Source organism: Schistocerca nitens, chromosome 5 (assembly GCF_023898315.1).
Source record: "Schistocerca nitens isolate TAMUIC-IGC-003100 chromosome 5, iqSchNite1.1, whole genome shotgun sequence".
Lineage (NCBI taxonomy): Eukaryota > Metazoa > Arthropoda > Insecta > Orthoptera > Acrididae > Schistocerca > Schistocerca nitens.
This window is the reverse complement of record NC_064618.1, coordinates 725,254,733-725,269,242: the sequence shown is the minus strand read 5'-3', so window position 1 is coordinate 725,269,242 and position 14,510 is coordinate 725,254,733. Positions and strand designations below refer to the sequence as shown.

Here is a 14,510-nt window from a genome sequence, read left to right as displayed (position 1 = left end):
GGTAACAAGAAGACCCCAAGACAGTATATACAGGTTCAAGAAATGAGATTTCTAAGAAAAGTGTCAACCTGCTTAGCTGAGTGGTAACATGTTTGCCTACCATGCAGCAGGTCCAGGTTCGTTTCCCGGCCGGGCCGGAGATTTTTCTCCGCTTATGGACTGGATATTGTGTTGTCATCATCATCATCATCTTCTTCTTCTTCTTCTTCTTCTTCTTCTTCTTCTTCTTCTTCTTCTTCTCATAACCGACACACAAATCGCCCAATGTGGCCTCACTGAAGTAAGACTTGCATCTCGGCGACCATACATCCCCGGACGGGGCTCCCGGCCATCAGTGTCACGATCATTTCATTTCTAAGAAAAGTAGAAGGAAATATGGGGGAAGATCGAAAAAGAAATGAAGGCATAAAGAAAGACTGAGGAATATATAGTCGAAACGAAAAATAAAGAATATAGGAGAAAATGGAAGGAAGTTGTAGACTATAAGGGAGGAGAAAGACTCACGGTAAAGGCTCTCAATTATAAACGCACTATAAGAAGAAATGTAGGAAGACCATACAAGCAAATGATGGAGTACCGTACCAAGCAATGGACCTAACACGTTAAGTGGTGGTGGTGGTGGTGGTGGTGGTGGTGGTGGTGGTGGTGGTGGTGGTTGTTGATGACGTTGATGATGATGGACATATTCAAACAGAAAAGAAAGACTAAAGAACATTATTAAGGTTTTCTGAAGGAAACTAACGCACTTTACAAGGTCATATGACAGTACGGACTTTTATAAAAGTTTTACACAGTGTGAACCGGAATTCCGCCAACTAAATTTGCTACATCGTTCAGGGATATTCTCTGAATATTTCGGTATAAGGCTCCCGTGGTCTCCGGTTGTTCGTTAGAAGGTAATAAAGTAATTACTAATTATTCAGTTTAATACCACAATCACATTTGTTTCTATGAAAATATCTTCATAACAGCCTGTAATATGCGAACACCAATACGAATAAAACACAGAATAATACAACCTTCAGACGATGCAGAAGTGATATAGTTATCATAGCACGGCATAGTTATGTCGCTATTCCATTGTATTCAGAAAAACCATGCACAAGCATATATCGGCCAACTCTTCATTGGTAAAACTATCTGTATATTGTTATTTATCGCTGTTATCGTACTACTAACACTGCTGGGGAAACCGACCAGAAACAGACTCGAGCAATGTGAATGGGAGCTTGAGGGTGAAGAGTAAAGTGGGCACGTTTTACAGAAACTTACTTAGTAAGGTTACTATGAATATAGCACTGGAATTGGAGAAAGTGTGGTTCCATACACTGTGTGTCAATCTGAATAATACATGTGTGTTCACTGTGAAAGTATCCTGCTACTGAACTGGTGTGCAGCTTCCTTTACTCTCGATTAAGCCTTTGTTATAATTCAATTTCATATGTCTACAAATTGTTATACCTACGTACTTGTATGATTTGTCTGGCTGTAATAATTGTGACTCATCGATACTGTAGTCGTAGAATTCAGCTTTCCTGCGTTTTGCGAAGCGCACAGTTTTATTTTTCTGTACATTTGAAGTAAGTTTCCAGTCTTGCCACCACTCTTAAACCTAGTCAAGATATGACCGAATATCTGCGCAGGTTTGGCAGATAATACGTCATTACACAGGGTGCGGAAAAACAATTTGAGCAAAAATGTAGAGCAGAAATACAGGATCGAACGAAGGAATTTGAGAAGGGGAATTGGGGATGCCAGTGTGAAAACGGTGGTCAAATTCAAGACTTATTAGTATATACTTATTATAATTAAGTGATGGCACGTCTGTGTGCTTTAACCTTTTTAGGGCATGTTAAAACATGACACATGGTCATGTGATTTGTTTTAATTTCCGAAGAAGTGCTGTACGCTACGTCAGTTAATTACGACCCTCGTGTATGTGATGCTTTGAGTTCCTCCTATTCTTATTGTGACACTGGTTAGTCCAAACATTTTCTTCACATGTATTTTTGCAGTGAATTACATTTCATTTTGAGGGTAAAGACATACATATTTCAGATTTCAAATACGTTCTTACAGCGCTGCGATCCTTACTACTTATACTCAAAATGATTTGTTTGACGTTTTGTTTCTGCCCTACACATTTGGTCGAATTGTTTTTCTGCACCCTGTAGATAACTGTATAATCTGTAGAATCTGAGGTTAGTATAAATAATGCCTGGCAGCTGATTAATATACGTATAGCGTGGATAGGAGGGTCCCAACACAATTCCCTGAGGCAAATCAGAAGTTACTTCTACGTCTGTTGATAACTCTTCATCCAAGACAACACGCTGCGTCTTATTTGAAGGAAACCTCAGTCCATTGACAAACCTCATTTAGTACCCCATATTACGGTATTTTAGTTAATATATAAACTGACCCAAGAAACACCTGTTGAGCACAGGCATATAGAATATATGTGTAGACTTCGTCTAGTCGTCAGAGCCTGAGGAGCTTGTCGGCTAGTGGGCAGGATCCACGAATCAGAAATTTATATATTTCAGTAATCTCTCTTCTGTTCGTCATGTACAGAACAGACACCACTCAAATATACAAATTTCTGCAAGAGCGCGACGGCTCCTTGACATTTGTTTCAGTGCGGATTCACTAATATTGTCCGAACTCCTACGGGAATCAACTTGCGAGTGGGCGTTAATGGACGAGAGACGCTGCACAGCAGAATGCAATGAGTTGGAATTTTGAGTTGGTCAGGAAACGTGTCCGGATGGACAAAACGATTAAGGCAACAGTTCACGAGAAGCAATAAATCGGACTTAGAGTCCCGGTCCAGCAGAAATATTCAATTTTCGCCATTGCTTTACCATAGTGCCCTGCACAGCTGAAAGTCACGAATTTCCACCCATTCCATCCCTTCCCTTTCTTTCCCCATTCTCTATTCTATATAAATCCACGAATCACTTGCGAGCGGGCGTGAGCTGACGCGGCGTGTTGTTGTGGTTGCAGGCACCCCCTGTTCCCGCTGCTGGCGCTCATCTTCGAGAAGTGCGAGCTGGCGACGTGCACCCCGCGGGAGCCCGGCGTCGCGGGGGGCGACGTCTGCTCCTCCGAGTCCTTCAACGAGGACATCGCCGTCTTCTCCAAGCAGGTGAGTCCCGCCACCACCGAGCGAAGAAAACACCGCAACTCGACACCTTCATCTACATGGATCACAAAGTCGCATCTACGTGCCTGGCAGAGGGTTCATCGAACCACCTTCACAATAATTCTCTATTCCTGTCTCGAACAGCGCGCAGAAAAAATATGCGAGCTCTGATTACCCTTCTTTTATTATGATTATCGTTTCTCCCTATGTAGGTCGGCGTCAACAAAACATTTTCGCATTCAGAGTAGAAAGGTGACAATTGAAATTTCATGAGAAGATTCCGCCGCAACGAAAAACGCCAATGTTTTAATGATGTCCACCCCAAATCCTGTATCAATTCACTGACACTCTCTCCGCTATTTCGCGATAATACAAAACGTGCTGCCCTTATTTCAACTTTCTCGATGAACTTCGTTAACCCTATCTGGTATAGATCCCACAGAGCGCAGCAGTATTCTGAAACAGGACGGACAAGCGTAGTACAGGCAGTTCTTTAGTAAATCTTTCCTGAGTGTCTTGCCAATAAAACGCAGTCTTTTGTTTGCCTTTCCTATGACATTTTCTGTGTCTGCTTTCCAGTTTAAATTGTTCATAACCGTAATTCCTAGGCATTTAGTTGAAATTACGGCCTTTAGATTTGACTGACTTATCGTGTAACCGAAGTTCAAGGGATACCTTTTTGAAATCATGTGGATGACCTTAAACATTTCATTATTTAGGGTCAATTGCCAATTTTTGCACCATACCGATACCTTTTCTAAATCATTTTGTAATTTGTTTTGATCTTCTAATGAGTTTACTAGACGATAAATGACAGCATCATCTGCAAACTACGTAAGACGGCTGCTCAAATTGTCTCCTAAATCATTTATATACATAATGAACATCAGAGGATCAATGCTTTATAACACTACCTTGGGGAACGCCAGATATCACTTATATTTTAATCGATGACTTTCCGTCGATTACTACGAACTGTGACCACTATGACAGGAAATCGCGAATCCAGTCACATAATTGAGACGATATTGCCCCGCAATTTCACTACAAGCCGCTTGTGTGGTACAGTGCCAAAAGCCTTCTAAAAATCAACTGACAAGTGTATTGAGTAGAGCACATACATGCCGGTTGGAATCAACAGTTTATTTAATGAAACTTGCTGAATGGTGACGTCTTTCTACTGAAGCAGAAATAAAAATTCCACCGACATCAGTTGTTTGACCCGTTCAGGCATTTGCGTTGGTAACACCACATAATTCCAGTTTTACTAACATACAATAGAGCATTGATTACCTCAATACCGATTAACCGAAGCATCGATTAACCGAAAACGTCCCAGTCGGATGGTTTCAAATTTGCCAACGTTGTTGTTGGTATTACCTGCTGACGTTTGAGTCGTCGCTTGGTGCTGTTGAGCCGTTCGTAATGGCGACCAAACGAAAACACGTTGTTTGTAGTGTGACCGATAACATTAAAGTAATAAACCTGTTCATGAAAGGTGTTAGTGGATCAAGCTTACCTCGAGAGTATGGAGTTGGAAATGCACCAGCATAGAACACGGACAAGAAAAGTGATACCTTAACAAATTGCGAATGTAGTTACATGGCAGAAAAACGAGAAACCTGGCAGAAATCCAGCTGGCTATGAAGTCAGTTATCTGCGTTATTTGTAAGACGCGTGTAACAAAATACATACAGTATGTCTCACGTAAGAATCGTCAGGCTCATTTCCTCTACTGTTTCAGAAGACAGTTGAAATTTCTTTTTGACATTGTGTAGCCCAAACAAGTAGTGGTCATCACATTTTTCATGCGATGCCCATTGTCGACGAAAAGCGCCGGTTTGTTTCCCCTCACAAAGAAGATGTTATCAAATCGGAATTTTACGTACCCATTCGACAGAGCGGTCCCAGATACGTTTAGTGCGATATTTGTTTTAACGATATGTATTAACAGGGACAGTAAATTCAAGGAGTAGCCAGTACTGCCCTGGCCCGTGCTGACTCCTACCGCCAGGTATGCAGCGCTACAGAATCGCTGCCGGATTGCTGTGCATTCTTAGTGCTTTACTGTGCGTGGTAATATATATCGATAAACCAAATATCGAACTAGGCTAATGTGGGGGTGCTCTGTCAAATGGACACGTAAAATTCCGCTTTAGAAATCATTTTGTTTGTAACCGGAAAAAAATCGACCCTTTCCGTCGACAGAGCGTCGCATGAAAAACGTGCTGAGGAAGGTTTGTCTGGGTTGATTCCATGTACACAATGCAAAAACGAAATTGGAAAAATCTGCTGAAACATCATAAAATACGCCTGACGATTCTTAGGAGAGACAACCTTTACGTTTTTCTTATAGGCACTAACACAATAAGTTTTCGTAACTGTTTGGCTATTTTTACACCCTGAAAACCCAACACCCAAGTACCCCGTACATCACCCTCAGTTGTTTCGAACGGTCGACGCTCTACCGAACTTTCGACGCCTCTGGAACGCAGAGGTACTTCATGCACAACACGATTACATCCCTTATACTTTTCCTCTCTTGTGTTCTCTAAACTTTGAACGGCACAAATGAGACGTAATGGAGTCTTTAATGCTCATTAGGAACAAAAAACTTTCTTCATACTTGCCACGTAAAGTGTTAGCAGTCGTACTTCTCTTCCACCTCAATGCGACCGAGAGATGAGTCGCAGTATTAGTCTTCCAGAATGAGATTTTCACTCTGCAGCGGAGTGTGCGCTGATATGAAACTTTCTGGCAGATTAAAATTGTGTGCCGGACCGAGACTCGAACTCCCGAGTTCGAGTCTCGGTCCGGGACACAGTTTTAATCTGCCAGAAAGTTTCAGTATTAGTGTCGTTTTAGGAAGGATCGGGGATCAAATCCCAATCTGCCCCTCCTTTGCTTTCCCAAGTTGCTTACGATAAAATTCTGGATGGTGCCTCTTCCCCCATTCTGAGTTTGAACTCTGCCTCTAATGAGAATGTCTTCGAAGGAACACTAAACCCCAAACCTTCTCCCTTCTTTCATTCCCACGAACACGTGTGCCATCTTTGATTTCGCACACGTCATTTACGTACAGTAATAGCGTTGTACTGTGTATAACAGAAAAACTTCCAAGCAGCGAACAACCGTAATACACGGAAAAATTCTGTGTGCTACGTACCTTTATTATGCGTTGACATTTTGCAACTGCCCTTATGCTCCTAAAGCCAAAGCGTCGAAGATATGTGTGCAGACGCCCTTCCAATCGCCTTTACTAAATAGCATAACTGATTTCATAGATACACTGGAGAATCGCATCGCTCGGACCGTAGTGCTCACTCATAACTAATGTGAGAGTGACTAAACTCCACGTATACTATTGCTTCAACGAAACCCGAGGCAACAGAATATGCTCCCACAGACCGAAATGAAGATAAAATAGACATATATGCTAAATCATGCCTCAGATTATTAAGATCGAGTCCAAAACGTAGGCTTTCAGTAGCGTAGTATTTCTGGTACATGGAATGCAGCTGATGTCATTACGAGACTGACGTTTTATGGTATTGTAATTAAGTCACCTCTACCGTACGTGGTATCATGTCTAAAAGACGAAATGTAGCGAAATAATTCTCTTACGTAACTTTATTATTAACTTTAACTTCATACTTGGTATAAAGGTTTTTTTGTCCGATTCCAGGCGGTTTCTTTCATAAATGATCACGCTAAATGAAGCCTTAGCCTTTTATCGACTCGAATCCGCCCTAACGTCTTTTTACGCTATAATCATTATGGACGGAATATTTCGCAGTAACAAGCAAAAAATTTTGCATTTCGCTGCCAGCGCTCCTCGTACGACCTCGTTTCTTGCAGTGCGGAATAAATTTTTGCTACACGGAATAAGTTAAGCTTGTGTAGTGCCTTCGTTACGCAGATGCGTACTGGTGGTTGGTAATTGGCTGCTAGTTTGAGTTTCCAGTTAGGTGCTCACGCGCGTCGAGTGGTGCTCAATGATTAAGGCAGCAGCGCTCCGTGTTCGAGCCGCGTAGCCAGCAGGGGCCGAATGCGGACCGGTACAACACTTCACAAAAGTGCAACTACAGCGTGAGGTATCCCCACTGCAGCACGCTCGTAAACACAGTAACATGTCGTATCCGGAAATCTGATCACTTTCCCATATTCTTTACAATATTTCTCATGTACTTTGATTTATTAGACGCAGGGGTTGTGTTAAATACAGCTTTTGTTTCCAAATTTCGAGGCTGTTTTAGTGACGAAGTTTTGGGGGAGAACCCAAAATTCGTCACTTTTTTTTAATACAAACTATAATTGATTATTTTCTTTACTTTGTTTCCAAAGTAAAAATCGATATCTGTTTATGTTTTGCCAGCTTTAACTGAAAGTTGAATGTGTAGTTACAATAACATAGCAATATGTGCGAATCCTCCTAGGCTTTTATTACTTTCATTACGAGTAACGTTTGAATAACGAAAGTGTGGTTGAAACAAGGGGAGCGTTACTGGCATCTGAATGGAATTTTTCTTCATAAGAAAATGTCTCTGTTTACTTCCTTAAAAAAAGGTCATTCCGACCATCCTATAAAAAACTAATAATACTTTGAAGAATCAGTCTAAAAACCCTTAGGTTTGCTTTAAGAATATTCACGAATGCTCAGATGATAGTTCTGCGTGTTAGGCTGGCAGTAAGTGAATGAAGTACCGCCGGCCGAAGTGGCCGTGCGGTTAAAGGCGCTGCAGTCTGGAACCGCAAGACCGCTACGGTCGCAGGTTCGAATCCTGCCTCGGGCATGGACGTTTGTGATGTCCTTAGGTTAGTTAGGTTTAACTAGTTCTAAGTTCTAGGGGACTAATGACCTCAGCAGTTGAGTCCCATAGTGCTCAGAGCCATTTGAATGAAGTACCTTACGGTAAACAATAGTTACGAACAGTTGAATATCAAACTGTGTCAACAGTGTAAGTCACCTTGGTATTCCATACATTTATCCCGACGTAGAGTTCATTAGTTCCCTGTGTAACCTGATGGCGACCCATTGTACAAGTCTTCATAGCTACAAAGAAATGCCGATGGCTTTGTCTCCAAGACGCTAAAAATCTTAACACTCGCGCGGTGGTAGATCTGGATGTTAATGAATACGAAATAGTGACGAAAGGCTTCATTTGCATGTTATTACTCCCAGTCACACGTTTAGAAATTATTGGTGGGTATTCAGGAATATTTCTGGCAGTAATTAAATACCTTCACTAGAACCCTTTCGGTACACAGTGGCGCGTCGCCATTTTTAGGAACTCTATGTTGTGTGCCATAGATTTGCAACTGACGAAGAACAGTGCAACGATTTTTGTTACAATATGTAACTAAGTGTAAAAGCATAACCACCTTTCTCACAAATGCGACGAACGTTTTAACGAGTTAAGTCATTAATTTCGAAATAATAAGTCACTGACACTCTTATCTCTCATGTGATGTCCCTGATACCCTGAAGTAGCTTGCTGTACACTTCACGAGCAGTGCAATTCTGATCTTGTCTCCGTTAGCGCATTCTCATTTTGATGGCGATCTTTCTGCTCCCATGCATTCGAGGAAACGCTCCTGCATTTCTGCCTTCCGCCCTGTGGGGGGAACACCAGGCATCTGATGTTCTTGTACTATCTCGGCAGGCTGAACAAACAACGCCGCGCCATTTATTGTTATGTCTAATTACACTCTGCATCGCCGAGGCGTACTGTCGATTTTATTAGCAATTCATGAGTCGCTTGTCTTGCGGCTCCAGTTTCTTGCTTCTTCTGCAATTGAATAAAATGAGAACACTGTATTTTCCGATCCGGCCGTCATACAGTATGCGGGGAACTATCAGACTCCGAAATACAATTGTCTGATGAAAAGTATCCGGACACTTCTAAGTAATGCGGATTTGACCACTATGTGCCACGCAAGGAGGACCCGCCAGTATAAAAGGAGGCGTGGGGTATTGTGTTGTCAGTAGAAAAGCGGCCACAGCAGAACAGGTCCCTCAGAAGATTCAGTGACTTCGAACGCTGTCTAGTCATTGGATGTCAGCAGAGTAAAACTTCAATCAGGAACATTTCGACGCGTCTAAACCTGTTCAGGTCGACTATTTTGTGACGTGATAATTAAGTGAAAACTTGAGGAACAATCACAGCTACATCGAGACCACGCAGACCTAAAGTACTGACGGACAGGGAGATTAGACCATGGCGGAGGGTGGTTGTAAAAATCGCGTGAAATCAGCGGAAGAAATCTCTAGAGAGTTGAGAGTGCTTCCAGCAGGCCAGCTAACACTATGTCTGTGCGTAAGGGATTAAAATGAATGTGCCACAGTAGTGAAGCAGCCCCTCACAAGCCTCTTTAGAAGCAGTGCTTAGCGACACTTGAGGTGCTGTAAAGGGCGGCTCCACCAGACAGTGGATGACTGGGAACGAGTGATCTGGACTGATGAATCACTGTGTACCCTTTGGCAATCAGATGGAGCAGTTTGGGTTTGCTTTAATGCGCTGAAGGAAACACTAAATACAGAAGGATATGAACACATTTTACAGCATTCTGTACTTACGTACAGTGGAGGAACATTTCGGAGATGACGACCGTCTCTATCAGCAGGACGATGTACTCTGTCGTGAAGCAGTATCTATTAGGCAATGGTTTGTGGACGGTGACATTCCTGAAACAGACAGGCCTACCCAGAGTCACGATCTGAATCTAGTAGAAAGTCATCAGTATGAATTAGAAAGTCGACTTTACTCCATACCCCAGCGAGTAACATCACTCACTTCTCTGGTTTCGACTCTTGAGGAAGAATGGACTGCCATTCCTACCGCACATTCAGATACCTCACTGGAAGGGTCAGTAGCAGAACTGGAACCGTCATAATGGCTAAGGATGGACATACCTCATATTAATGTCCACTAATAGGTGTTCGTATACTTTTGATCAGATAGTGTAGATCTTTTTTCGTGTGAATTGAAAGTGAATAAATACGACCGCTCAAGCAATTGTGACTCAGTGTATTTTCCAGCTTTACTGCATTTTGTGATCAGTTTGTATGCCACCTTCATATCTCTGTAATTTGAAAGCTATTAGCAAAAGCACACCTATAAAGTAGACTTCGCAAAGATATTTATTCGATTATGCCACTTCTTTTCCGCCGAACATACACTTTTGCAAGATCCTGCACAATTCATGTCACTCGGCAGTTTCTTTGCAAGGTGCAGATGTTCGGCGCCTAAACACCGCTCGGAGTTTATTTAAAGACGGGACGAGGATATATTTACTTAGACACATCGCTAAACAAAGCTCACAGCGCACTGAGTACACAGTTTGGCATCCATGTGTTACACCCTCTCTACAGACGACTAATAACGCAGGAGGGAACGTAGTAAAAATATCTTGTTGTACTACTAGCTAAATCCTCTAAAAAAAATAAGGTGCTGATAATGTTTTCCAAGCTTTACTAATTCTTCAACCACATTTATACGTGACGCAATGTACAATCATTGTGTTACTAGTCTTGCCTGTGCATGGGAATGTAAGATAAACATGTCTGAAACTTTGAAGGCAGGCGGATATTTATAGCTTTTCATTCCTCTTCTCCTTGCAGCGGGTTTTAAACTGCTAAACACTGTTCGCACGGATCTCTTACAGAACACGCTAAATCAAATACACTTTTTTCCCCGTTAAATTAAGAGTATGTGTGTGTGTGAAATTGATCTTTATCAGTATTCTAATTGACAAATAAGTTTGTAACGAAATTGTCTTGTCGTTAAATTTCTACCCTAAATAGTAGTATCTTGACCGTCGGTTTCATTCATGTTTTGGGCATCCTTGTTCATTGTGGCGTAGAAGTCTTGCTGCTAGGAAAAATAAATAAATAAATAAATAAATAAATTTGGAATAGCGAGGTATAAATGGATGTGCATTTTCCCAGAGTTGCTCACCGCGAGGTATCAGTGTCTGCGATCACACAGAGTGCTGCTCTTCCATTTTCCTGTCCACTTTAATTAAGTGGCCCGTGTTTCTTCTTTTGTGCGAGATCAACACACTTTTAACAAGCGGCGGGTGATGAGAGCTTTCGTCAGATGCAGTGATAACGTCTGCTGCGGGAAGACAAAGAGCTGCTCCCGGGTTATAGCTTCAGGGGGGACGACCAGACGCGCCAACTCTAAACTGAGCTGATTCTAGTCTCCTGAAGTGACATTTACGCTCAATCGTTGCCACGCGTGTGCAGCTGCAAATCCGTTAATTTAATAACCCGTTTTTTACCCAATGTCTCAGTTTTGTTTTAGATACTTTCCTCACTTGAAAAAAGGACCTTAGTATCTCTGTTGGCAAGTATGCTGTTAGATTTCTTTCAATATTTTAGCATCTGAAATAATGAAGTTCCATGTCCCGTGCTGTCACCCTTGAGTAGTGAAATACATCTACTAACCGCTTATTTGCGCTTCGTACAGTGAGTTTTCTCGTGATACGTCATGTGCTTTTAAGACCGTATTTGTTAATGAATATTCAGTGATGCAGATAATGAGTTTGAAGCAGATCGCAGAACTGGCGATGTTAGTGTTTACGAAGCTTAAATTTATGGTATTTTGTATCTGACAAAAGTTTGTCCATGGAATTTCGTGATTCTTTTGGGTAATATCACAAATCCGTTGGGATATCGAGAATTATAACGGACAATCTTGTAGATTAATTGCATATTTGAATATCAGCGAGATACAGATAACTACAGATAAAATATTGGAAATAATGCAGCTGTCTGAGGTCATACGACTGTCCAGGAATTCCACTCGTATCAACTTTCGGAAATAAAACTTAGTTAATCTTCATTACTACGCTGATGAATTAGTTTTGTAGCTTATCAAATAGCGGTCAGAAAAATTTCTTGTCTCCGATAATCATCGGCAGTCTATAGGTAGGTGATGGATCGCCTTTCATACTTTCTCCATCTTGCTCATTGAAACTCATGCTTTTAACATTCAGATGAAATCTTTTTTACATTTGGAGTAGAGTATTTGTTTATTTTGAAAACAATAGGAAGCAATTGTCATTATTCTGCTCCAAATGACGATACTGCTGATTTAGGAGCTTCGAATTCTTCCCCAGTATCTGATACCAGTTGTAGATCCGCTGTAATTGAGGAAATTTATCCATCCCAAAATTAGCGTTTTTCCAGTACTCTTTAGTTTGCTGCAAATGAATTATAGAGCGGGAAATAAAAGTGTGTGTCCGTCTGAGAACCGCGTAAATTACGTTTTGTGAGTGTTCGTATTTTATCTCTTTTTATGCTGTAGAGATGGGGAATCAGCATGCTATTTGGTTAGACGCCTGTGAAAAACCACCGAAAACCACACTTCAGCTTGTTGACATTCGTGTCTAGCCAGTGAAATCTTTTATACTTGAGTCTAGTATCCTTTTAGAACGCTTTATTGCCTTAATTGCAAGTTTCTTTTTTTTTTACATAGATAACCAGTCTCGGCCAGTTCAATGGCCATCTTCAGATCTGTAATAGTTTATAACGAAATATATGTCACTGCATCTTATCCAAACCAAAAACGTTGTAATACAGACGAGCATATAACCTTTTCGGTAAGAAATGCCTTTAAATAACTAATCTCATGCTTGTTTACAACACTTAAAAAATATAATAATTCACTGAATAATTCAGAAATCGTCATTAACATTACAGCATTGTGCTACAAGTTCATTATCTACCCTTAACCACACAACATGCACTATATTAGAGAATGTTTAGAGTGCTGGGCACTCTGAAATAGTGAAGGAAAATAAAAGGCGCTGAATCCCATACATATGATGATCTGGCACTTATTTAGATAATAACCATAGGCAATACAATACGCCATCCTGCGTGACACGGGAACCAGATGAAGTTGTCTCTCTGATGAAAACAGGCGAACTAACTGCGGAAGGTCACTTAGACCTGAAGCCGTAGATATTGTTATCAGATGGTAGTATAGTAGAATACATATATTACTTGAAGTTACACCACTATATCCGTTAGAAATAAAATAAAATACACCAGTTACCTTAAAACTATTAGTAGCCATTAAAATATATGTCAAACATAACAGTATGTAATTGAACATGCTGGAACTTGTCAAAAGCATTTATTTAATTGTGCGCTGGGTAATAGAAACTATTTGAATATTCACCGAATGGAACTTCTTAGGCTCAAGGGAATTCTAATTCGAACGGTTGCCGCAAAATTCCAACGACGGCCTTTCCCTATGTAATACTACGCGACCAAATCAAATTTTTGTTAGATTCGTCCGGGAAAACCATGAGTAGACTTGATTCTGTTGGAAAGAAGGGAGGGGCAGGACTGTGTTGTTAATGAAGTGTAGAAATGCGAAAGCCATTTTAGGTTGTGTCAGTTTCAGTAGCTCTTTACTCGTCGCTCCCCTGTTAGCGTCTATAGCAGGACTGGGACTTTGGAGCAGCACATGTGACAAGCCGGTGTCCCGGTGGAGGGTTCCCGCAGGAAGCGCTGTTCCCGGACGAGGTGAGCGGCGGTGAAGGGGGGCGGGGGCGGGGGCGGGTGCGGAATAAGGGCCTCCTTGTGTGCCGGCACGCAGGGCAAACACCGCGCCGGCGCGCAGTATATTAGGGCGCGCGATAACACCTCCTTCTTCTTCAGCTTTAACGAAATGACGATACGCGGCTACCAGAAGATAAGGGCTCGGCCTCCGGTTCCCACATTACAGCAGGGGGCGGCCACGCTACGCACTCAGCCGCCTCTTTCTGCACAACCCTTAGTCTCGCTGCCGTTTCGGTGCTTCTGCTTGCCCAGGCGCGTGTCACGTTGAAAATAGAGCCGATCACCATGTAATGATAGATGTCGCATATGGTGAAAAATACTTTGTCGTCAGGCTTTTTACTACTTGCTAAATTGTATCCCTTTCCTTCCACCGTGCAAATCTTTAAAACACTGAAAATCCACTACAGTTAACGTCCTCGATATTTGTTTACACAACACAACTTTGCCCTTCTACAGCACCCTGTCGCGTGACTTCTGGATAGCGTTCCAAAGCCCCCGACCTGTCTAAAAAATGGTTCAAATGGCTCTGAGCACTATGGGACTTAACATCTATGGTCATCAGTCCCCTAGAACTTAGAACTACTTAATCCTAACCAACCTAAGGACAGCACACAACACCCAGTCATCACGAGGCAGAGAAAATCCCTGACCCCGCCGGGAATCGAACCCGGGAACCCGGGCGTGGGAAGCGAGAACGCTACCGCACGACCCCGACCTGTCTCTTTGGTATCGATTTATAGTCTTTCTCATCCATTCTTCGAAGCAACTCTTGATTTGTTTCGTTTAATG

At 41.9% G+C, this 14,510-nt stretch overlaps 1 protein-coding gene across 5 annotated transcripts in view; it reads left to right on the top strand.

Annotated features, from left to right (window-relative positions):
- LOC126260812 (homeobox protein homothorax) overlaps window positions 1-14,510 on the top strand; it is a 1,061,772-nt gene that overhangs the window by 46,828 nt on the left and 1,000,434 nt on the right. For all 5 annotated transcript variants that reach the window (XM_049958185.1, XM_049958184.1, XM_049958182.1 and 2 more), the window contains exon 3: window positions 3,007-3,148. In XM_049958185.1, coding sequence (XP_049814142.1) covers window positions 3,007-3,148 — 142 coding nt within the window. The remainder of the gene's footprint in view (window positions 1-3,006; window positions 3,149-14,510) is intronic.